The 22,816-nt window shown below is 45.8% G+C and overlaps 2 protein-coding genes across 2 annotated transcripts; both read left to right on the top strand.

Moving 5' to 3' along the window:
• Positions 1 to 6,371, top strand: LOC114582553 (keratin, type I cuticular Ha6-like). Its single transcript, XM_028703650.2, has 7 exons — positions 1 to 417; positions 1,410 to 1,492; positions 2,023 to 2,179; positions 3,032 to 3,193; positions 3,307 to 3,432; positions 3,788 to 4,008; positions 6,121 to 6,371. Exons 1-7 carry the CDS (start codon positions 1 to 3, stop codon positions 6,269 to 6,271), a joined length of 1,317 nt encoding a protein of 438 aa, XP_028559483.2. The 3' UTR covers positions 6,272 to 6,371.
• Positions 6,372 to 12,744: 6,373 nt separating this feature from the next.
• Positions 12,745 to 19,437, top strand: LOC114582628 (keratin, type I cuticular Ha4-like). Its single transcript, XM_028703798.2, has 7 exons — positions 12,745 to 13,257; positions 15,019 to 15,101; positions 16,403 to 16,559; positions 17,222 to 17,383; positions 17,492 to 17,617; positions 18,131 to 18,351; positions 19,090 to 19,437. The coding sequence occupies exons 1-7, from the start codon at positions 12,745 to 12,747 to the stop codon at positions 19,400 to 19,402; spliced, it is 1,575 nt and encodes a 524-aa protein (XP_028559631.2). The 3' UTR covers positions 19,403 to 19,437.
• Positions 19,438 to 22,816: the final 3,379 nt, after the last annotated feature.

Raw genomic sequence — 22,816 nt, 5'->3', positions numbered from 1 at the left:
ATGGCTTCCAAGTACTATGCTCAGACCATCTCTTCTGGGTCTGTCAAGGGTGGGGGTCTAACTCGGATGTCTTCCGTCCATTCCACTGGCTCATGCAGAGCACCAAGCCTGGCCTTTGGCAGCAGGAGCATCTCCACCTCTTCCATGAAGCTGGGAGCTGGGAGCATTTGCTCACCTGGCCCTGGGTTTCTTGGAAGCTACGGCTGGCACGATGAAGGGATCCTGAATTGCAATGAAAAGGAGCTGATGCAGTGCTTGAACGACCGCCTGGCCAGTTACCTGGAGAGAGTGCGCTGCCTGGAGCAGGAAAACGCCAACCTGGAATGCAAGATCCGGGAGTGGTATGAATGTCAAGTCCCCTACGTCTGCATCGACTTTCAATCGTATTACAAGATCATTGAGGAGCTCCAGCACCAGGTAACGGTTGTTGTGAATATTTTGCATGCAGTGCTGGAATCCTGCCCACAGCCATCCCTGGGCGGGCTCGAACCACTAACCTTTTGGTTAGCAGCCAGATGCACTGACCCATTGCACCACCTGTATTAACTATGGACAGCCGTATTCTCCACAATGTTGTCTAATCCCCTTTTAGGTAAAGGGACCCCTGACCATTAGGCCCAGTCGTGGCCGACTCTGGGGTAGCTGTGCTCATCTTGCTTTACAGGCCGAGGGAGCCGGCGTACAGCTTCCGGGTCATGTGGCCAGCATGACTAAGCCGCTTCTGGTGAACCAGAGCAGCGCACGGAAACTTGCACTTTGACGTGCTTTCAAACTGCTAGGTTGACAGGAGCAGGGACCAAGCCACGGGAGCTCACCCTGTTGCGGGGATTCGGACAGCCGACCTTCTGATCGGCAAGTCCCAGGCTCTGTGGCCTAACCCACAGCGCCACCCACGTCCCTAATCCCCTTTTAAAGCCATCCAAATTGGCACCCCCATTCTTACATCTTGTGGTAGCAAGTTGCTTGGTTCAGCTATGTTCTGTCTGTGCAGGAAAAGGTCCTTTGTTTTGTCTGCTCTGTTTCTTACACCATCCATTGAATGGCCTGGAGCTCTAGGATTATAAGATGCTGAGGAAAGCATCATCCTATCCACATCCTTTATGCCATGTTACGCACCTCTCTCATGCTCCCACCTTACTGTTTCTCTAAGCTAAAAAACCTCAAACATTATAACCTGCCCCAGCCACCTGTTCATTTTGGTTGGCCAAATCTGGGGTGTGGGGAGGGGTTGGTAGTTTTTTTAAAAAACAGCATTCGTAAGAACTCCACTTGTCTATTGCTAGTTTTAATAATGTTCCAGCCCCAGCCCTTCTGGAGAAGTCACTCTGATTTTCTCCCCCTAACTTTGTAGCCCCCTGCTTTCTTCGCAACTTTAAAAACATTTCACAGCTCCGCAATTTGTTCTCCAGATCTTGTGCGCCAAGACGGACAATGCCAGGCTGGTCTTGGAAATTGACAATGCTCGCCTAGCTGCTGACGACTTCAGGACCAAGTAAGTTCATCTTATTCAGAGCAAGAACTTGCAGCAGAGAGGTGACTTCAAATTTTCTTGGGCCTCTGGTGTTTTAATACCAGCCTTACTGCATTGTGGATGTTACAGTTTAATGAAATATCTCCCTATTATACTGCTTCCTAATAGGAATATAACTTATGCATTTACAAAGTTAATATAAAAGCTTAAAAGCTGTAGAAAAAAATCCCAATAAAGTAAAAGCATACTAAGTAATCATAACTCATTTGCAGCAATTCCACCAAAATATAAATAGGTAAATGTACAAATATTAAATATTGGAACTATAGAAGACTCTTGTGATTGAAAATAATAGAAAGCCCACATCTTCTCCTGCAATTTCATTTTTTAAAATGTGGTCTATGCTTGAGTCAAACAAAATAAATAAATTATAAACCTGGGAAAGGCCCCTCATACCTTCCCCACAAATGACAACTCCTTGCTTCTTCTTTTCCATGCCGAAATAGAAAAGAACCTTGTGCTTGTTGTTTTTAACATTTACTGTTCCAAAGGTACGAGACAGAGCTGGCTCTTCGCCAGAGTGTTGAGGCTGACATCAATGGGCTGCGCCGAATCCTGGATGAATTGACTTTATGCCGGTCAGACCTGGAAGCTCAGCTTGAATCCCTTAAGGAGGAACTCATTTGTCTCAGGAAGAACCATGAGGAGGTAGTAGCAAACTTTCGCTGGGGAAAAGGTGACAAAATGCCACCTTGTGTTGTTGTAGACACAGTCGCATCCCACATGCAAAAGAGGGTCTCCTTTCATAGGTGTGCCATCATGGTATTGAGAAGGGTGGCCAACATGGCAACATGGGTGTTCTTGTACTACAAATCCCATCCAGTTTAGCCAATAGTCAGGGATCATGGGAGCAACAACCCAAAATATCTGGAGGGCAACAAATTGGCTACCCCTGTTGCTGAGGATCAGCTGATAATATCTCTATAATAACAGCAGATGACCAAAAATGAAGCATTGAGGGCTTCATTGAGAGATTAAGCTGCCCTCACCTGCTCCATGTTTATGGAACTCTCCCTGAGTTTTTCCTCTTCTGATTTTCCAGAGTCCAACGAACTACACCTGCTGAAATTCCCTCTTCTACCCCATCATTAATGGGGCAGGAGATCCTCTTTTTCACCAGGCCACCCTGCTTGTGGAAAACATGGGTCTGGGTACTCTGATCACAATTCCTTTAGTAGGCAATGGGAGGAGGAGGAGAGGCCATTGGCTGGGGGTACTGAACACTTCCAGGTGTCTACAGCTTCTCCTTCCACCCAACACAAATCAGGATTCCCAGCTGCATGTTAGCTAGAATGGATAGAGGAACGTAGTGTGGCAGGTGCTGTAGCAGAAGAAAAACAGCATGCGTAAAGAGGAGTTAGCCTCTCTCATGTGCTGCTTTAAATCAAACCCTCTGTGGAGGTACAGTGTCCCTTACTCACTCCTTGCTATAGAGGTCCACATCAAACAATGACCACCCAGAAATGTGCATTATGCAACATGGGCCTTCTCATCCTCCAGGAAGCAAACGGACTGCGCTCAAAGCTTGGGGCCAGAGTTAATGTGGAGGTGGATGCTGCCCCGTCGTGCGACCTGAACAAAATCCTGGATGAGATACGGAGTCAGTATGAGAGCCTGGCTGAAAAAAACCGCAGAGACGTTGAGACTTGGTTCACTTCTAAGGTGGGTATCCTGAGAAGTTGTCTCTAAGTGGTAATGTAGGACAAGTGGTTGACCTTAAAATGGAGGTGCATGCCCTCTCTGACTTCTTCTTTTTACCTTCCTGCTTGTTTTAGATGGAGGAGCTGAACCAGCAGGTGATCTCCAGTGGTGAAGAGCTGCAGACCTGCCAGTCAGAGATCATTGAGCTGAGGCACACTGTCCAAGCCCTTGAGATTGACCTGGATGCCCAACATAACATGGTGTGTCAAGAGGATAATATTTGGGGGGTGGGGTGTGTGTGAGAGGATCTTGCCTTGTGCAGTCCAGATGACCGTCTGCTACCTGCAGGAGCAACATTCCATGCCTTGTCTACATGAATAGTTTTCTTGAAAAATAACCTGACATGAATTTTGTGGGAATGTTGAGGAAGGTCGGAGAGGATATATTCATTTTGTTTATTTCTTCCATTACTGGATCGTAGCCTCTTCAAAGCCTATGATTCTTTGAAACTTATTACCTGGGGAGGCCTAGAAACATGAGATCAGTTGACTGTGCATAAAGAAGAGAAATCCTCCTGCTCTCCATCCAAAATTATCTCTCTTATTCCCCTCTCAGAAAAATGCTCTCGAGTGCACCCTGCAAGAAACGGAGGCCCGCTATAGCACCCAGCTGGCCCAGCTCCAGTGCCTGATCAGCAACATAGAAGGTCAGCTAGGAGACCTCCGGTGCGACATGGAGCGCCAAAGCCACGAGTACAAGATTCTCCTGGATGTCAAGACACGCCTGGAATCAGAGATCACAACATACCGACGTCTGCTGGAAGGAGAAGATTGCAAGTATGTATAACTCAAACGGGCATTGCGTTTGTACAACTCCATCTTAGGCTTGTTGTTCTTTTTACTGTTTACTATTAGATTCTAGGGGATGCGGGTGGCGCTGTGGGTTAAAGCCTCAGCACCTAGGACTTGCCGATCGAAAGGTCGGCGGTTCGAATCCCAGCGGCGGGGTGCGCTCCCGTTGCTCGGTCCCAGCGCCTGCCAACCTAGCAGTTCGAAAGCACCCCCGGGTGCAAGTAGATAAATAGGGACCGCTTTCTAGCGGGAAGGTAAACGGCGTTTCAGTGTGTGGCTCTGGCTCGCCAGAGCAGCGATGTCACGCTGGCCACGTGACCCGGAAGTGTCTTCGGACAGCGCTGGCCCCCGGCCTATAGAGTGAGATGGGCGCACAACCCTAGAGTCTGTCAAGACTGGCCCGTACGGGCAGGGGTACCTTTACCTTTTATTAGATTCTAATGAATTATTGAGTATTGCTTTATTTTGATATAAGTAGCTTATTGTAAAGTTATTGTGTCTTTTTTGCATTGGATCATATTGTTATTATTAATGTTTGATGTTTTATTATGTTTTTATGTGTGTTGGAAGCTGCCCAGAGCGTCTGGGGCAATTCAGCCAGATGGGTGATGTATGTATGTATAAATAAATAAATAAATAAGTTAGCTAGCTAGTTAATTAGTTAGTTTGTTAGTTATTATCAAGCATTAGACAAAGTGAGGTCTAAAAGTTATGAAGTTCTCTCTGAGGTGGTAAATCTGTGTGTGGACTGTACAATTTCAGGTGGCAGGATGGACTGTTCCAACAAACAAATAACAAGTTTCCTACAAATAGAAAACTACCAATAATAATAATAATAATAATAATAATAATAATAATAATAATAATATCGTTTGTACCCATCCCATCTGACTGGGTTGCCCCAGCCACTCTGGGCAGCTATGTGATTTGTATTGAGAAGCATTCCATTTAGTTCTGTAGGGCCGTGCCTGCAGTCTGAAATGGTACAGCCCAGCCACAGGGTTACAATACTGGGCCTTTGTGTTTAACAACAACAACAACAACAACAACAACAACAACAATTTATACCCCACCCATCTGGCTGGGCTTCCCCAGCAACTCTGGGCGGCTTCCAACAAAATATTAAAATACTAAGTAATGCATCAAACATTAAAAGCTTCCCCAAACAGGGCTGCCTTCGGATGTCTTCTAAAAGTCTGGTAGTTGTTGTTCTCTTTGACATCTGGTGGGAGGGTGTTCCACAGGGCGGATGCCACTACCGAGAAGGCCCTCTGCCTGGTTCCCTGTAACTTGGCTTCTCGCAGTGAGGGAACCTCCAGAAGGCCCTGGGCACTGGACCATCAATCAAAATTGCCACCTGAAGATGTCAACTAAAGCGTCTTTTCAAAGTGAATGTGGGGTTCCCACTTGGGAAAAAGATCTGAGGCATTCTAATTTCTCAGGACTTCTTGGGTTGTTGGTTTTTTTCTTACAACCTCAGAAAAAGAAGACCACTTTCCAGAATGTTCTCCATATATTGTCCACCATTTTCATGGTGGCCACTTTCCACACACCTACCCACCCAATGCCTCCTGGAGAAATTTGGCAACTTTTTTTTTTTTAAGGTGGGGGTAGCCATTACCTGCAGCAATAGCACAGCCTCTTTTCTTTGTTGTTATTGCCATTGTTGCAAGTGGTGGTGACAGCAATGCTGCTGGCATCCTGGCTGCCATTTTGCCTTCATCAATGCCTGGGACTTAAAGCATTATGTGAGCCCTAGAAATGTAATTGGATTCCAAGACCCAGGCAAGATGGTTCATGGGAGTTGTAGTCCAACAAGACCCGGAATGCAAATTGTAGTCTGACAGAATTGCATGCAGATCTCCTCTACTCAATAAAGTTGTGACCTTAGTTAACACAGCAGCAACAGGAAGCAGTGTCTTCCTGTTTATTCTGTGTGTGGACTCAGAAATTAAGGGGTACCACCATTGCTCCTATTTGGGAAAAGATGGGGGGAAATTTCAGGAGTGGGAGGACAAAGGGCAGCTTGACGGGATTAAGCATGTTGTGCCAAATTTCGCCTTCCCATTTTCACCCCTAATCTCTTCGCAACCTCAGGTTCCCTAGGGCTCCGTGTGTGCCAGAATGTCCCCCTCCAGTCTGTGCTCCGGTCCCCCAGATCACCAAAAAGATTCGCACCATCACAGAGGAGATTAAAGATGGGAAGATCATATCGTCTCGGGAACAAGTCCAGCACCTCACCCTCTAAGGCAACAATACATCAAAAACGAAGCCAATCCGTCCAGTCAGAAGGGAGAAATCTTCATTCTGTCATGCCACTGCACATATTTTCAGGGCTAATATTCTGCTTTCTTGACCGTGCCTCAGTACTTTGGTGCCTATGTTAACTTTTCAAATCAAAGAGTCGCTTCACTTCAACAGTGATTCAGCCACTGGGCTGAAATATCAGCATTTTCAATAAACCTTTGTTTGTCTTCCTCCTATCGCATGGAGAAATGTTGGCTTACGTTGTCTTTCATTTGTGCTAGCCTCTATCATTTCTTGCTTAGAAGCTACTGGTGTTGATTATTTGACTGTATCTGACAAAAGGATGCGTGGCAGTTATAGCATCAAGGACAAAGGCTTAACAGTGCGATCTTGATCATGCCTATCTATCATCTGAACCAGAGTCTTCCCCAGGCCAGTACTGGGCCCCTGAGGCAAGGGGCATGACATTCTCTTTCTGGCCTTGTAGGTACAGTGGTACCTTGGGTTAAGAACTTAATTCGTTCTGGAGGTCCGTTCTTAACCTGAAACTGTTCTTAACCTGAGGTACCACTTTAGCTAATGGGGCCTCCCGCTGCCGCCGTGCCACCACCACACGCTTTCTGTTCTCATCCTGAGGTAAAGTTCTTAACCCGAGGTACTATTTCTGGGTTAGCAAGGTCTGTAACCTGAAGTGTCTGTAACCTGAAGCGTCTGTAACCCGAGTACCACTGTATAGGCTAGAAGAGAAATGAAATGCCTATCTGAGACTATCATAGTACCATGGCTGGAAATTCTCAAATGGATGCCTGATGACTTGTTACTTTTATTTTGCCAAGAAGCCCCAGTACTTCACCTCTTGCCACCTCCATCTGAAGCAGTTCTTCAGGCTCTTCCCCTAAAATAAATCTTGCTCAGGCATAGTCCTACATCTTCCGCTACACTAAAATAAATGAATTTAACAATCCTGAGTTGCTCTCATCCATTGGAATGTGATGCTCACTGATATACTTCCACTAACTAGGGACATTCAAGCTCCAAACAAAATAACAATAATAATATTTGTACCCCGCTCATCTGTCTGGGTTTCCCCAGCCACTCTGGGAGGCTTCCAACAAAAGATTAAAAATACATTAAAATGTCAGACATTAAAAACTTCCCTAAACAGGGCTGCATTCAGTTGTCTTCTAAATGTCAGATAGTTGTTTATTTCTTTGACATCTGGTGGGAGGGCGTTCCACAGGGCAGGGGCCACTACCGAGACGGCCCTCTGCCTGGTTCCCTGTAGCCCCCAAACGATGAACTACTTCTGTTAACATTGGTATCCATGAAATTCCAAGTACTAATGCAAGAACACATTGTCTATATGCAAAATGCTGTCCAGCAATTTCCCAGTCTATAAATGTACAGATGAAACCAAAGGGAAGGCTGTGAAAGACATTCCTTTCCCATATTATTTTTTATTAATTTTCCAAATTATTACAAATCAAACCCAATTAATTTAATTTAATGCAATTTCTTAAAATCAAGTTTCCCACTCCTGTTCCGAACATACGCTCATCTTCATTTCCTCACATTGCTGCATCATTTCTTATTTAGAGTTCAGCTGACAACCTTCACTAGCCGTTAAACATTCTTCCAACTGGCCACTTTTTTCAGCTTACAAACAGCAGCTCCGTTACATCTTATAAATAAGTAATCTGTTTCACGTGTGTAGTCCTTCATATAACTTGTTGTTCCAGACCTGGTGTGCTGTTAGAGTTAATTAATATATTCCATTGTTCAGTTCTTTGCAGTGTTTATCTGGATGGTACAAGGTTGCATTCCATTCCTTCCGCTGTTTACCGACTAGTGTATGAGCTATGGCATAAATAACTCACAGAGTGCATGTCCAGTCTCCGCCATTAAAATTCTGCTCTGGAGTTCTTCCTTGGCACACATTTAAAAACAAGATCTTGTCTCAATTTGAGCCTCTTTACCAGATCTGTCCGGCAGCCATTCATTCTTTTTTCACTGCACCAACAGCACTCCTGGTCCAGTCCAGAAATAATTTTAAATAAAGTCCACTCAGCCTCGGTGCATATATACTGGGGTAGTGTCCATAAAAATGCACATATTGTTGAAAATGGGATGCAAAATGTGTTATTTTAAGGGAAATCACTTTGCAGAAATGTGTACAAACATATCCATTCTGAGAAAATGTGTTGTGGAGCTTTTGTTTTGCTTTTAAATTGCAAACTGAGGTAGAAATTTAAGACTGGGGAAACCTTGGAAACTGAGAGAAACCAAAATTGACAGATTGGTACTATCTCAATTTAAATGTAATGGGATTTACTTTTGAGTAGACCTGAACAGACTTGCGCGGTAAGTTAATGGGACCAGATAGTCACAACTTCACTCCTGCTGATTCATAAATGCAACTAAGGCCACATTAACACCGTACTTTTAAAACATCATTATACCACTTTGAACAGTCATGACTTCCCCCAAAGAATTCTGGGATCTGTAGTTTGTTAAGGGTGCTAAGAGTGGCTAGGAGGAGCAACAGTACCAAGAGTGGTTTAACAACCAGTCCCTCATCCCAGGAAACTCTGCAAATTGTAAGGGTTCTGTGAGAGGAACGGGGGGCCTCCTAACAACTCTGAATGCAGTTTAACAAACTACAGCTCCCAGAATCCTTTGAGAAAAGCCATGGCTCTTTAAAGTGGTATCGCTGTGTTTTAAATGTATGATGTGAATGTGGTCTAACTTAGCCTGGATCAAGTTTTAACACACCAAGGCAGTTTTCTACAGCAGCTGGTGGTAGAAATGTCAGGAAGGATCCCTGTTTGAGTAGAGCCCGTCTTCCTGACTCACAGATGACAACCAATACAGGAAGCCAATGCACACACCAACCTCAATCCCCTGCTGTTTTCACCAGTGCTGTACTGAACAATTGCTATTTTTAACGTTTCCATGTATCATCCCCGCTCTGGCTTATGTCTTGTGCACCCCCTACTTCCAGATCTGTGGTATGTGAAGCATTAATTAATGGGGGAATGCATCACAACATGTGCCCACGTTTCTTTTCCTTACCATTAAATAAATTTAACTAGCCTGTACAGATATGTGGGGTAGGCATGGGGAATATCAGTTCAGTGCATGTGGCTTTTGATGAGAGTTAAGCTCTGACAGCCCTCTGCATTTAAAAATTATGTGCTGCAATTTCTGGGCACAAAGGACTCAGCTACACTCAGTCAGTTATATTGTTGTAACTCAGTGGTTCTCAACCTGTGGGTCCCCAGATGTTGTTGGACTACAACTCCCATCATTCCTAGCCAGCATGACCAGTGGTCAGGGATGATGGGAGTTGTAGTCCAACAACATCTGGGGACCCACAGGTTGAGAACCGCTGTTGTAACTCCATTGTAAATATGCGGCACCTGATGGTGCTGTAGAGCAAAAAAACCTTTGTCTATGCAATTTTACATAGTGGTTTTTTGTTATAATGATTTAATTTATGACTTATTTATAGCGTGTGTTTTTTCCTGTGTGTAGATCCAGCCAAATTTCTTCTCCAGCAGAATGTCTGTCATTCTGAGTCATACATTGGCTATTCTAGCAGGAAATGGGAGTGAAAATACACACCTTATGCATAGAATTTCTCTTTTGTTATACAGTGGTACCTCGGGTTAAGTACTTAATTCATTCCGGAGGTCCGTTCTTAACCTCAAACTGTTCTTAACCTGAAGCACCACTTTAGCTAATGGGGCCTCCTGCTGCCGCTGCGCCGCCGGAGCATGATTTCTGTTCTCATCCTGAAGCAAAGTTCTTAACCTGAAGCACTATTTCTGGGTTAGCGGAGTCTGTAACCTGAAGCGTATGTAACCCTGTAGTTGGATAGAATTATATCTGCAAACTGAGCTCTTGGTCTCCATTCTGCTAATACTCCGTCTTGCTTGATCTCTTGGAATCTTGACTCAATAGTAAAAAAAAAATAGTTCAGCAAGATTTTACTTTGATGTTTCTCACCCCACATTTTACTTTACTGTCATACTGTAATTGCCCCTTTCCACACTTCTGCTTGCGAACTACCTAGAGATCTTTAATTAGAGACTTGTGTCACTTCCAGATGCTGAGCATTCACCCTGATTCGTTGGCACAAAGTTTGCAGGGAGATTATACAATATCAATTGTTTACTAAGTGTTTGTTCTGAAGCTGTACGATGCTGCAACATGCAATTGTTATCCTACATAAATCCATCACTTTCCTTACTGTAAAAAGTTTGATTTCTTTTATAAGAATGCCCAATCTGCTTCAATCGCGCAATATGGATTTGCCCTTGGCTGCTGAATCCCAACCACAAAATAGTGACAGTCTGGAAGCACCCTCACTGAGTTTGCACTAAGAAGTTTTGAGGGGGATGTTGGCAGGGTCAATAAATACATTGTGAGCAAGACTAGGGTCCCCTTAAAGCAGGAAAGAGCAGATGAAAAAAAGGCCAAAGCTTGATTTTTACAAGCAGAGAATAATTCCCCTGAAGCAAAACTGGAGGAAACAGCCTACCTGGTCCACAGCCTGTTGCTGTTTTTCTTCTTCCTGAATAACAGTGTAGAGAAATTAATAAGCAAAAGAATATTTATTTAAGTATTCATTTGATTCCATTGATGAATTGCTCCCCATAAAATATCTAAAAGTGATTTTACAGCAAAAACATCAAGAATAACAAACAATGTCATATGTAAAAGCACACAAAAAATGCATATATATATATATAAACTGGAGAAAAACCTAAAAAACTAACTTTCAAATCCAGTACCTATACAGACTGGGAGAGCAATCTGCACTTAAAAGGCTTTTTTTATTTCATTAGTTCATTCATTTGCATTATGTACTTAATGGAATGCAAAGTACTTCCAATATTCAGGGGAAAGTGGTCAGAGTTGCATGTAAAATGTTGGCTTCAATTGCAGTCTTCTCACCACAACAGATCGTCCTGCTGTTGTCTACAAACCATGCATTCTGACCCAGAGAAAAGTCAAATCACAGATGTTGTTGTTGTTGTTTAGAGGCAACTCTTAAACATGCAAATCTTCCACAACATTTGCAGCTGGAAGTGGTGAAGTGCCAGTTAAACCTGTTAAATGTGTGATCTGGTTATTGTTGCTGTTGTTTAGTCGTTTAGTCGTGTCAGACTCTTCGTGACCCCATGGACCAGAGCACGCCAGGCACTCCTGTCTTCCACTGCCTCCCGCAGTTTGGTCAGACTCATGTTTGTAGCTTCGAGAACACTGTCCAACCATCTCGTCCTCTGTCGTCCCCTTCTCCTTGTGCCCTCCATCTTTCCCAACATCAGGGTCTTTTCCAGGGAGTCTTCTCTTCTCATGAGATGGCCAAAGTATTGGAGCCTCAGCTTCAGGATCTGTCCTTCCAGTGAGCACTCATGGCTGATTTCCTTATGAATGGAGAGGTTTGATCTTCTTGCAGTCCATGGGACTCTCAAGAGTCTCCTCCAGCACCATAATTCAAAAGCATCAATTCTTCGGCGATCAGCCTTCTTTATGGTCCAGCTCTCACTTCCATACATCACTACTGGGAAAACCATAGCTTTTACTATACAGACCTTTGTTGGCAAGGTGATGTTTCTGCTTTTTAAGATGCTGTCTAGGTTTGTCATTGTTTTTCTCCCAAGAAGCAGGCGTCTCAAATCACAGATACAGAGAGCCAAAAGAGACCTTGGAGGTCCTCCATGTCAACCCCTTGCTGAATGCACGATCCGCAGTGTGGGATGCAATTACTGCATTCCCGGCAGATCTGTTCCATGGCTGAACATCCTGTTCAATAAGGCAGGAAGCAGACTAGGAGAGCAGCTAAGGCTGGCGGACTCCGTATAGGATCCAGAAGTCTCTTCTGCTGTAAAGACTGTGCACATCTGGCAGAAGGTGCTACCTGGGTGTCCTTTCACCAGTTATGAGGGCAGAGCAGGAGATATCTGGAGTAGAATTTCCAGAAGGCCTCAGGTTCATGACTGCTGTCTACCAGAGATCCTGACTTGGCTTTTTGGTTGGTCAAAGTAGGGCAGAAGGAGGGAAAGGGGCAATCCCACTGCGAAACACCAAGCCCATAATTCTGCTCAAATGACCAACGCCCAGGGACTGAAGGTTGGTGTTTGATGCTGACAGACCGCTTTGATGGCATCCCATAAAAACTGTCATTCCAGGGACTCAGCCATCAAGCAGAGTCCTGACTCTGCAAGTGAAGTGTGAGGCGGAAGGGCAAATTTATAAGCCAAGAAATGCCTTTCAAGCAAGTAACGAGCAGGCTAATGAGAAGCCGGGCAGGAATCGCCACAAGTATTAATGAGGAGAAAGCCTCGTAAAGGAGCTAACACCCCAGTGCTCATGGTATAAAAAAGCTCTAGGAAGGAGATCATCTGTCAGACTTGGGTTTTGTGGGTCTCTTCGCTCATTTCCTCCATCTAGCTTTTCCTTTCAACCATGGCTGCCACCACTGCCACTCGCACTTGCGGGTCTCTCAGGGGCCCTTGCCGGGTCACGACAAACTGCCACCCAAACAGCGCTGCCTCAGTCAACTGCCGGCCCGGGCCTTGCCTTCCTCCTCGCCGATCCAGCGTCTGCCTGCCCCCTCCAGGCCATACGGCCTCGTCTCTCCACAACAGCTGCCGAAGTGGGGGCCACATGCCATCTACCCGCCTCCCACCTCCTAGCATGGGCTCCTCTTGTGTCCCTCCACCCTGCATCCCTCCTCCTGCCCGCCCTCTGAACTGCTACCCTGTCGGCCACAACGAAGGGATCCTCAACTGCAATGAGAAGGAAACCATGGAGTTCCTGAACAGCCGCCTGGGGAACTATCTGGAAAGGGTGCGCTGCCTGGAACAAGAGAACGCTGACCTGGAGTGCAAGATCCGAGACTGGTACGAGTGCGAAAATGCTTACGTGTGCACCGACTTCAAACCTTTTTACTGCAACATTGACGAGCTCCAGCAACAGGTAAGGAATGGCTCATGTGTGTGTGTGGAGGGGGTGTCTTCAACAATCATCCAGTTCCATGGAAACTTTGGTTATTTATGGAGTCTTCTGGATTAATTTGGTTTTAGAGTGGTTTTAGAGTGCGGCAGTAAGACTGGTGGCTGGGAGCGGCTGCCGAGACCACATAACACCGGTCCTGAAAGACCTCAATTGGCTCCCAGTACGTTTCTGAGTGCAATTCAAAGTGTTGGTGCTGACCTTTAAAGCCCTAAACGGCCTCAGCCCAGTATACCTGAAGGAGTATCTCCACCCCCATCATTCTGCCCGGACACTGAGGTCCAGCTCTGAGGGCCTTCTGGCTGTTCCCTCACTGCAAAAAGTGAAGCTACAGGGAATCAGGCAGAGGGCCTTCTCGGTAGTGGCGCCCGCCCTGTGGAACGCCCTCCTGTCAGATGTCAAAGAAATAAACAACTATCTGACTTTTAGAAGACATCTGAAGGCAGCTCTGTTTAGGGAAGTTTTTAATGACTGATGTTTTATCGTGTTTTTAATATTCTGTTGGGAGCCGCCCAGAGTGGCTGGGGAAACCCAGCCAGATGGGTGGGCTATAAATCAATATTATTAGTATTAGTATTAGTATTAGTATTTATTACAAGGAAAGTGTGAGAGTCATTCTGGCCTTGCTTCAGATCTGCCCTTTGATGAAAGCTTTAAAGGGGTAGCTGAAGTCACTTTTAACTTAATTTGCTCGTTTACTCATCTACTTTAAATATATACGCTTATAAAACTGCAGGTTATTACCATAATCCTGCCAATGTTCTTATCTGTTTACAATTTGGCTGTAAATATTCAATAAACCATTTCCATTCTTTTCTAAATACTTTGTTATCTTGATTTCTTATTCTTCTGGTAAGTTTTGCCATTTCTGCATATTCCATAAGTTTTTGTATCAATTCTTCCTTTGCTGGGACTTCTGCTTCTTTCCATTTTGGGGCAAGTAACATTCTTGCCACTGTAGTTGCATACATAAATAAGTTTCTGTACAGTTTAGGTAGTTCTGTCCCTATAACTCCCCAAAGAAAAGCTTCTGGGTTGTTGTTTTTACAAACGTTATTTTGAACATCCTTTTCAATTCATTATATATCGTTTCCCAGGAAAGGAAAGGAAGGAAATGAAGAGAAATGAAGACTCATTTCTTGCCCCCTTCAGGTGTCTGCTCCTATGCCCTTAAGGCAGGCATAGGCAAACTCAGCCCTCCAGATGTTTTGGGACTACAACTCCCATCATCCCTAGCTAGCAGGACCAGTGGTCAGGGATGATGGGAATTGTAATCTCAAAACATCTGGAGGTCCGAGTTTGCCTATGCCTGCCTTAAGGCAAAAGAAAGTCACGCAATGCAATATGGAATTTGTTCTCATGGTGTAGTGATGCCCATCAACCTGGGTGTCTTTAAAACAGGATTGCACAAATTCATGGAGAAGAAGGCTCTCAGTGCCTAACTAGCCATGATGATGGCTATGTTCTCCCTCTGTTGTTGGAGGCAGGAGAGCTCTGAATGCCTGTGGCTGGGAGCCACAAGTGGAGAGGGCATTGTTGCATTCAAGTTCTGCTTGTGAGCTTTCTATAGATATCTGGTTGGTTACTTCAGCTCCAGGATGCTGGGCTCAATGAGCCTTTGGCCTGATCTAGCAGGAGCTATCATTCTGTGATGCTCTCCATCTGCTCCCACCTAATCCATCTGGCTGGATTAAAATGAAATATCTCTGGGGGGTTTCTTTCCAGATTTGCTGTACAAAGGCTGACAATGCAAGACTCTGCCTGGATATTGACAATCTCAAAATGGCTTCTGATGACTATTGCACCAAGTAAGATTTTTTTTTTGGGGGGGGGGAGATCAAAGCTAGCCAACCACTCTCATCCTGTATGTTGTCATACTCCCCAGCGCACCACCACCCCATGGTATCATTCAAACCAGCTTGTGTTACTATGATTCCCAGAAAGAAAACAGAGGCTCACTGACAGCAGTTTTGTAGGGAGACCAGGCTGAAAACAGCGGCTGCTGATAGTACTAAGGGTTGCCAGATCATCACTTTCAAGCTAAATTATTATTGGGAACTGTTGATATCTCTTCTACAAAGACAGTTCTAAAATAAGGACTGTTTTGCTAAGGGATATCTAGCAGTGCTAAGAAGCCAAATTTCCACATTAAAGGGGGAAGTTCAGTGGAACTCAGATTAAAATTCCATTTGGAAGTCCTCTGACCAGGAACATATCAACATAAGCCTGAAATCATCCATTGGTTTACAACAGGTTTAAGGCCCTAAGAATAATTGTCCAACTGTCCTATCCCCCACAAAAAAACGGAGAATGCACATATAGTATCACACTCCTTGATTTCAGAAAAGACACATACAAAATCACTCACATTTTAGCAGCCCCATAACATAGCTGTCAACGTTTCCCTTTTTTAAAGGGAAATTCCCTTATTCTGAATAGGATTCCTCACAAGAAAAGGGAAAAGTTGACAGCTATGCCCCATAAACATGCACCAGAAAAGGCATGGACACACAGACACACATTCGTTGATCACCCTGCCACTGAGAATACAAAAGCGTAGGACAGTTATCCATGTCTGCTTAGAGGTAAGTCTCCTTGAGATGTGTGGCACCTACTCAAAGCAGAGATGGGGAACTGGATCCAGATCTGGCCCACCCTCCAAGGGCTACCTTTGTCAGCTGGATAGGGCAGCTGACCCATCAATCACCAGGTGTCAAACTTCAGAGGAGGAATCGAGAGCACATTTGTGTGCTCATCATTCTTCTTTTTCTCCTTTACAGATTGACTTTAATTTAAGTTGGGACTGGAAAGGAAGAATCATTGAAGGCTTGGTCCCAAGCTGGGGTTGCAAAGATTCCTGCTGAAAATAGGACTTGCTTTCGGTGTTTACTGCAAGTCCCATTTCCAGTGGGGATTGTCTCCACACAGGCACTGCTAAGCAGAAGCAATCCCAGTGGCTTGCTGTGCTCTGGATGAGCTTAGAGTAGCAGCAGAAAGCGAGAACTGCTGCCCACTGGAGCTTGGATTGGTACTCAGCAGTCCTTGGTCCAGGTTTAACATTCTGCCCTCTCAGCTATGCTGCAATAATCTGTCTTTCCTCCCCCTGAAGGTATGATTATGAGCTGAGTCTGCGTCAGAGGGATGAGGCTGACATCAATGGCCTTCGGAGAGTGCTGGATGACCTCACCCTATGCAGGGCTGACCTGGAAGCTCAGCTCGAGTCCTTGACTGAGGAGATGATGTGCCTGAAGAAAAACCACGAGGAGGTATGCCCCAAACATCTCTTCTACCAAGGCCAGAACAGCTGCTGAACCATGGTTGCATAGATCTTTGGAGCTGGAAGTGCACTGAGATCATCTTCTAGTCCACGGGTAGTCAACATGAGGTCCTCTGGATGTTGTTGGACTACAACTCCCATCAGACCCAGTAAGCATGGCCAGTGGGCAGGGATGATGAGAGTTGTAGTCCAGCAACATCCAGAAGGCACCACATTGGCTACCCCTGGTCTAGACCAGTTCACATCAAAAACCAGGGACATCTATCCACCTAGTCCACCTTGAGATTGGTCTTCACAATCTAGACCACCAACAGAGATAAGGGCATTCCAGGATAAATAAATGCAGAGTTTTGGACAACTTATGCAACCAACCAATACACAATGGGTAAAGGGCAAAATCCCTAAGGGTCACCAACCACTAGAGTAAATTTCTATCTAGTCCAAACTGTGGCCATATGTGCACCCCTTCCACTGAATCTCCCCAAATCAAAATTCCATCAGGGTCCAAGTCCCTAACAGGGAACCAGTTTGCAATACCAGTCTACCATCGAAGAGCCAACCAAATTATATTCAGCAGTCCCTTTGAATAAGTGTTATGCAAATGAAGATAAATGGCTCCAGATATTCTCCCCTCTTTGTCCCCTCCTGCAGGAGTCCTGTGCCCTTCGCTCCCAGCTCGGTGACCGCATCAATGTGGAAGTAGATGCTGCCCCATCTTGCAACCTCAACAAGGTTCTGGACGAGATGCGGTGCCAGTATGAGGCTGATCTTGAAAAGAATCGCCGGGAAGTTGAGGACTGGTACTGTACACAGGTAGGTCCTCCTCCTCAGTGGCCAATTCCATCCCAATCAGGTGTCTCACTGACCATCTTTCATGGCAGAACCCCCGTGACAGTCTAATTTCTGGACTTTTTTCACCAGATGGAAGAGCTCAACAGGGAGGTGCTCTCCAGCGGAGAACAGCTGCAGTGCTGCCAGACAGAAATCATTGAGACAAGACGTTGTGTTCAAGCACTGGAGATTGACCTACAGGCTCAGCAGAGCATGGTGAGTAGGAATCCAGAATGCTCAGTGTCGGGTACGTCCTTCAAAAGTACTATTTGCACGTTCACACTATCTTGTGAATCGTACTCCTGTCTGTCATGCCTTTCCCCTCTCTTCTTCCAGCCCACCCTCTCCTCTACCCTCCAGCTCTGAAGCTTCCCCTTCCTCTGACTTTTGCATCCTGGCTGGTAGAGGTCCCCACAAATCACTGCCCCCCTCTCTCGAGTCAGACTCCAGACTCCCTCCCCCCTCCCCCGTGCACACTCATCAGCATTTTGCCAGTCCCTGCCAGTGCCCTCCAGATGTTACTGGACTCCAACTCCCATCTACCCCAGCCAGCAAGGCCAAGGGCCAGGGATGATGGGAGTTGTAGTCCAACAATATTTGGAGGATATCGGGTTGGCTGCCCTTGAATTATGGCACCATTGTGTTCGTTTTGCTGTGTGAGCAGAACATGCCCTGATGAATTTCTCTCTCTCTCTCTCTCTCTCTCTCTCCGCCTTCTCCGTTTCTCAGAAAGGGGCTCTGGAGGGCACTTTGCAAGAAACAGAATCCCGCTACTGCACCCAGCTTTCCCAGCTCCAGTGCCTGATCAGCAACGTGGAGGCCCAGCTGGCCGAAATCCGCTGTGACATTGAGCGCCAGAACTGCGAGTACAAGACCCTCCTGGACGAAAAAGCCCGCCTGGACTGTGAGATCGCCACCTACCGCAACATGTTGGAAGGAGAAGACTGCAAGTACGTAAGATGAGGGCAGTAGTCGATGCCAGAATGGCCTCTTCTGGATTGATTTGGCTTTAGGCATGTTAACCTCAACTCAGCTGTGATCCAATAAAGTGGGGTGGGGACAGAGAGAGCCTTCTGACCCCAAGGGCCACCTTCCCTTCTGGTCCACCTTCCAAGGGCCACATGCCAGAGACAAAAGTGGATGGAACAATGAATGCAGTCCCAGCTGCAACACCTGGCATTTCCAGGTGGGCCTCAGAGAGACCCCAGTCAGAAATCCTAGAGGACTTCTGTTAATCAGTGTAAACACTACTGAGCTATCCCCCCCCCCCCAGCAGAGGATAGACAAGTTGAGTGGATCCACAAGCACCATACATCCTGGAACTTGTACCTGGAACTTCTTCTTCTTTGGCGATCACTCATAGCCGAGTAAGATTGTCTTCCATAAACACGGTTTTAACAACTTACCTTTGCTGTGGTCCTGAGAGCAGCTATTTGGAAACGCCCAGTTAAAATCAATGGATGGGCATGTTTGCATCTTGAGGTTACAGCTCACTTCCTGGCCCTTCCGGGGAATAACACTAACTCACACCAGGATGTTGCTGTGAAAGCATCCACAGCTCCAAGAATACAAGACCCTTTGCTTTAGCTCCTTAACGCTTGCTCTCGCCATCTCACATTGTTGGGAAGCTAGCCTTCTCCAGAGACACACTCTTCTTGTCTAACCATGGATGTGTTCTTCTTTTCCAGGCTGCCCAATCGCCCCTGTGATCCAGAGTGCACAACCGCCATTCGATCATCTGTCTGCCGGCCAGTTTGTGTGCCGGAGCCAGTCTGTGCCCCCGCCTGCCCACCAACCTGCAAGCCATGTGTGCCCGTGGTGGAGCCCAACCTGGCTCCCTCATGTGTCAACCCCTGTGGGCCAAAGTTTGTCTCATGCGGCCCTCCTCCCTGTGGCCCTCCTCCCTGTGGCCCACGTGGTCCAATTTGCCCGCCCCCTTGCGGCCCTTGCCCACCAGGGCCACCAGGCCCACGGATCAACACTAAGATCTGCCGCATGTGAAATCTCAGCGCCTGGGCACCAAATCCATAGGCAACATGGAACAGACGAGGACCTGAACCTAGAGGGGAAGGGGAATTTATGTACTCCTATCCTATGCTTAGAAAACTCCTCTAGGAACCTTGCTTTAAAAGTTAGGCACATTCTGCCTACAAGGTGGCTCTGGTAGCACGGTTCCTCCCTTCCCTGCTGCTTTCACGCTTTCCGGGATGCACGGAAGATCCTCGGGTGACTTCTTAATAAACGTTTGTTTTCTGGCATACAAAAAATGTGGCATCTGCTATACGTTTTTCTAAGCAGATGTTTGCTTATGACATAGGACCAAGAGTTTCCAGAAGGAGATTAGGTTCTCCAGGGGAAGAAATGGTGACACTTTTCAGGGATGGAAGGGACCAGAGGCAAAAGCCGGTGGAACAACAAAGGTACATTTTCCCTTCGTTCAGTAGGATAGTTAGTACACACATTCAAACACCCCTCTGTCCTCCATCCAGACAAACACGAGGCATTGTCAGAGTTCAATGACACATTTCAGCAAAGCGAAAACTCTTAGATATGAAGGAGGACCAATGAAGGGTGTACCCTGTGGTGGGTGGGTGGCCTGGGGAGAGTTCTGGGGGCCAGATAAAAGGCCTAACAGGACCACTCTGAGGTAGGATGAGGTGGCTGTTGCGGGCCATTAATTGTAGGGGTCATGAAAGGCAGCACACTGATCGTGAAATAATTATTGCAATTCTTTTATTTGCTGGGGGGGAGGGAGTTGCTTGTGGGATTTTCTGCCTCTGGGGAAGCACCATTTCCTGTTCCAGACAGCAAAATGTCTTGGTTCAGTCCTGGGTTGGCTGAACAAGGGATGCTTCCAGAGTTCATTGTCGCCTCGGTGCTGTTCATCAATGCATGTTTCATGCAGAATCCACACAAAGTTGTCCTTATCAAAATGCCGTCCCATCTCATCTTCCCATTTAATTTGGATTTACCATTTCTACAGAATATCCCATTATAAGCACACACACACACACACACACACACACACACACACACTTCTTAATTAAGATTAAATGAGGGGGTATATAATAGCATTTTGATGAGGATTGTGAACAAAGGTGTTTCCAGGACCTGGAACATATGAATTGTCTCTCGCAAGAAATAGATAGCTATTTGAGGGTATTTCCAACCTTAATGAAAATCCCAGTGGGTCTCTGGGTAGGTAGGAGATTGATCATGGCTTCTTTGGAACATTCAAGGCAAAGCAGTTATTACACTCATCCGTTTTAACCTCTTGCAATGAAGATTATGTAACCTTAGGTGTTGCTGCCACCTGGGGGTGTCGGAAGAGATTTTCCTGAAGCACACTGGGTTCTTCAACCGTAGCAATCAGGTGCGCTGCTCCAGTTACAAACTAGGAGAAAGAAAACCAGCAAGTGCTACAACATGGATGGCTTTTTAGCCTTCCAAATTCCCAGCATAGTAATTAATTTTTTTAATAAAATCTAGAGTTAGGTTGTCTTTTAGTTGGGCCCTTTCATTCCAGGATTTCTGCAGAATTCACATAATGAAGAAGATAATTTGCCTCTTTCCCATCCACTCACAGAAACAACCCCTCTTTGAGAAGGCATTGGGAAGAGGAATAGCAGCCCAGGGGTGTGGAGAAAGGGCTGGGTGACTACCACCACCTCAATTATTGTTTGCAATGTTGGCGGGGTAGCAGGCACTACAGCTTTATCGCAGCATCATAATTCCTCCCCAGTGTTAAAAGTGAAAAGTCAACAACATCTACAGTTTCTACAACAGAGAGCCTTGTTAAAGGCCAGGCAGCACAATCCTAGTCTAATTAGAAGCAAGTCCTACTGAATCCAGTGGGGCTTGCTCCTAGCAGACTAGAGTACACATAATCAGACCCATGAAACTACCGTTTCTGTCACAATGCAGACACAGCAGCACTCATCTGTGTTGTGGTCTTACTAAACTTTAAATAAAAATCTGGGGTCCCTGCAGTTCTACTGGAATCAGTGGACTCAGCTACATTGGTTAAAAAAACCAGTGCTTTGAATGTGTTATAAACATGCAACAGCAGATGGCGCTGCAGAGCAAAAAAAAATCTTTGCAATTTTACATAGCATTGGGTCCCCCCCCCCTAACTATTTAATTTCTGACTTATTTCTAGCAATTATTTCCCTGTGTGTAGATCCACCCAGTGCCCTGAAGTCTCATTAAAAGTCATACTACTTTTGGCTACAGGATAATAGGTACACTTACAACTGCAGGAGGGTCTGATTCAATGCTTGAACTTGAACCAAGACCACTGCCTGGAACACACAAAATAATGATATATAACCGAGTGCCTTGGAATAGATGGATTGTTGATACAACCAGGCAAGATCATTCTTAGGAATCTTAAATGTGCCTCACGAGACTTCATATGCCCTATAACCTAAAAACCTCAGTGGTGTTTACTTTAATTCATATCTCATCACCACACTGTGGTCTTCACAATGTTATGGCTAATCTATGACTTTAAATATACCGAGTAGGTTGGTATAAAACCATAAAAGAGCCAGTGTGGTGTAGTGGTTAAGAGCCGTGGACTTGTAATCTGGTGAACTGGTTTCGCATCTCCGCTCCTCCACATGCAGCTGCTGGGTGACCTTGGGCTAGTCACACTTCTTTGAAGTCTCTCAGCCTCACTCACCTCACAGCAGTGGCGTAGCGTGGGGGTGCAGGGGGGGCCGGCCGCACCGGGCGCAACATCTGGGGTTAGGGAAAATCCACGGATTAGGGGGCGCAAATCCATGGGTTAGGGGGCGCAAATCCACGGGTTAGGGGGCGCAAATTACTTGCCTTGCCCTGGGTGCTGACAACCCACGCTACACCACTGCCTCACAGAGTGTTTGTTGTGGGGGAGGAAGGGAAAGGAGATTGTTAGCCGCTTTGAGACTGCTTCGGGTAGTGATAAAGCAGGATATCAAATCCAAACTCTTCTTCTTCTAAAACCAAAATGTTGAAACATACAACTAACCGTGCAATCCAATTCCCATCTCCTCTGCAGTAAGCCTATGCATGCCTTCAATGCATTTGCTCCTCGGGAAGTAAGGAGCGAGCCTGGCTGAATACAGGCAGCTGATATCAGAGTAGGCATGCATGGGATTGTGTTGCAAAACCTCTCCATCTGTACCTGAAAATCAGGGATGTGGAACTTGTGGCCCTGTAGAAATTGCAGGATTCTCAATGCCCAGCAGCCCTGGCTCGCATGACCAATGGTCGGGGATGAAGGGTGCTGCAGATCAGCAACACCTGAAGGACCACAGATTCCCCATCCCTGCTATATATCACTTCTCCTTTCTGTCTGTTTTGCTGGGATATAAATTTTATTAGAAATAAATATGATATATAATCTTTCTTCCTAACCTGACTTTCCTCCCT

The sequence above is a fragment of the Podarcis muralis genome, chromosome 13 (genome assembly GCF_964188315.1).
Source record: "Podarcis muralis chromosome 13, rPodMur119.hap1.1, whole genome shotgun sequence".
NCBI classification, from domain to species: domain Eukaryota; kingdom Metazoa; phylum Chordata; class Lepidosauria; order Squamata; family Lacertidae; genus Podarcis; species Podarcis muralis.
The sequence above is the reverse complement of the archived record's forward strand: the minus strand, read 5'-3'. Positions and strand labels throughout refer to the sequence as shown.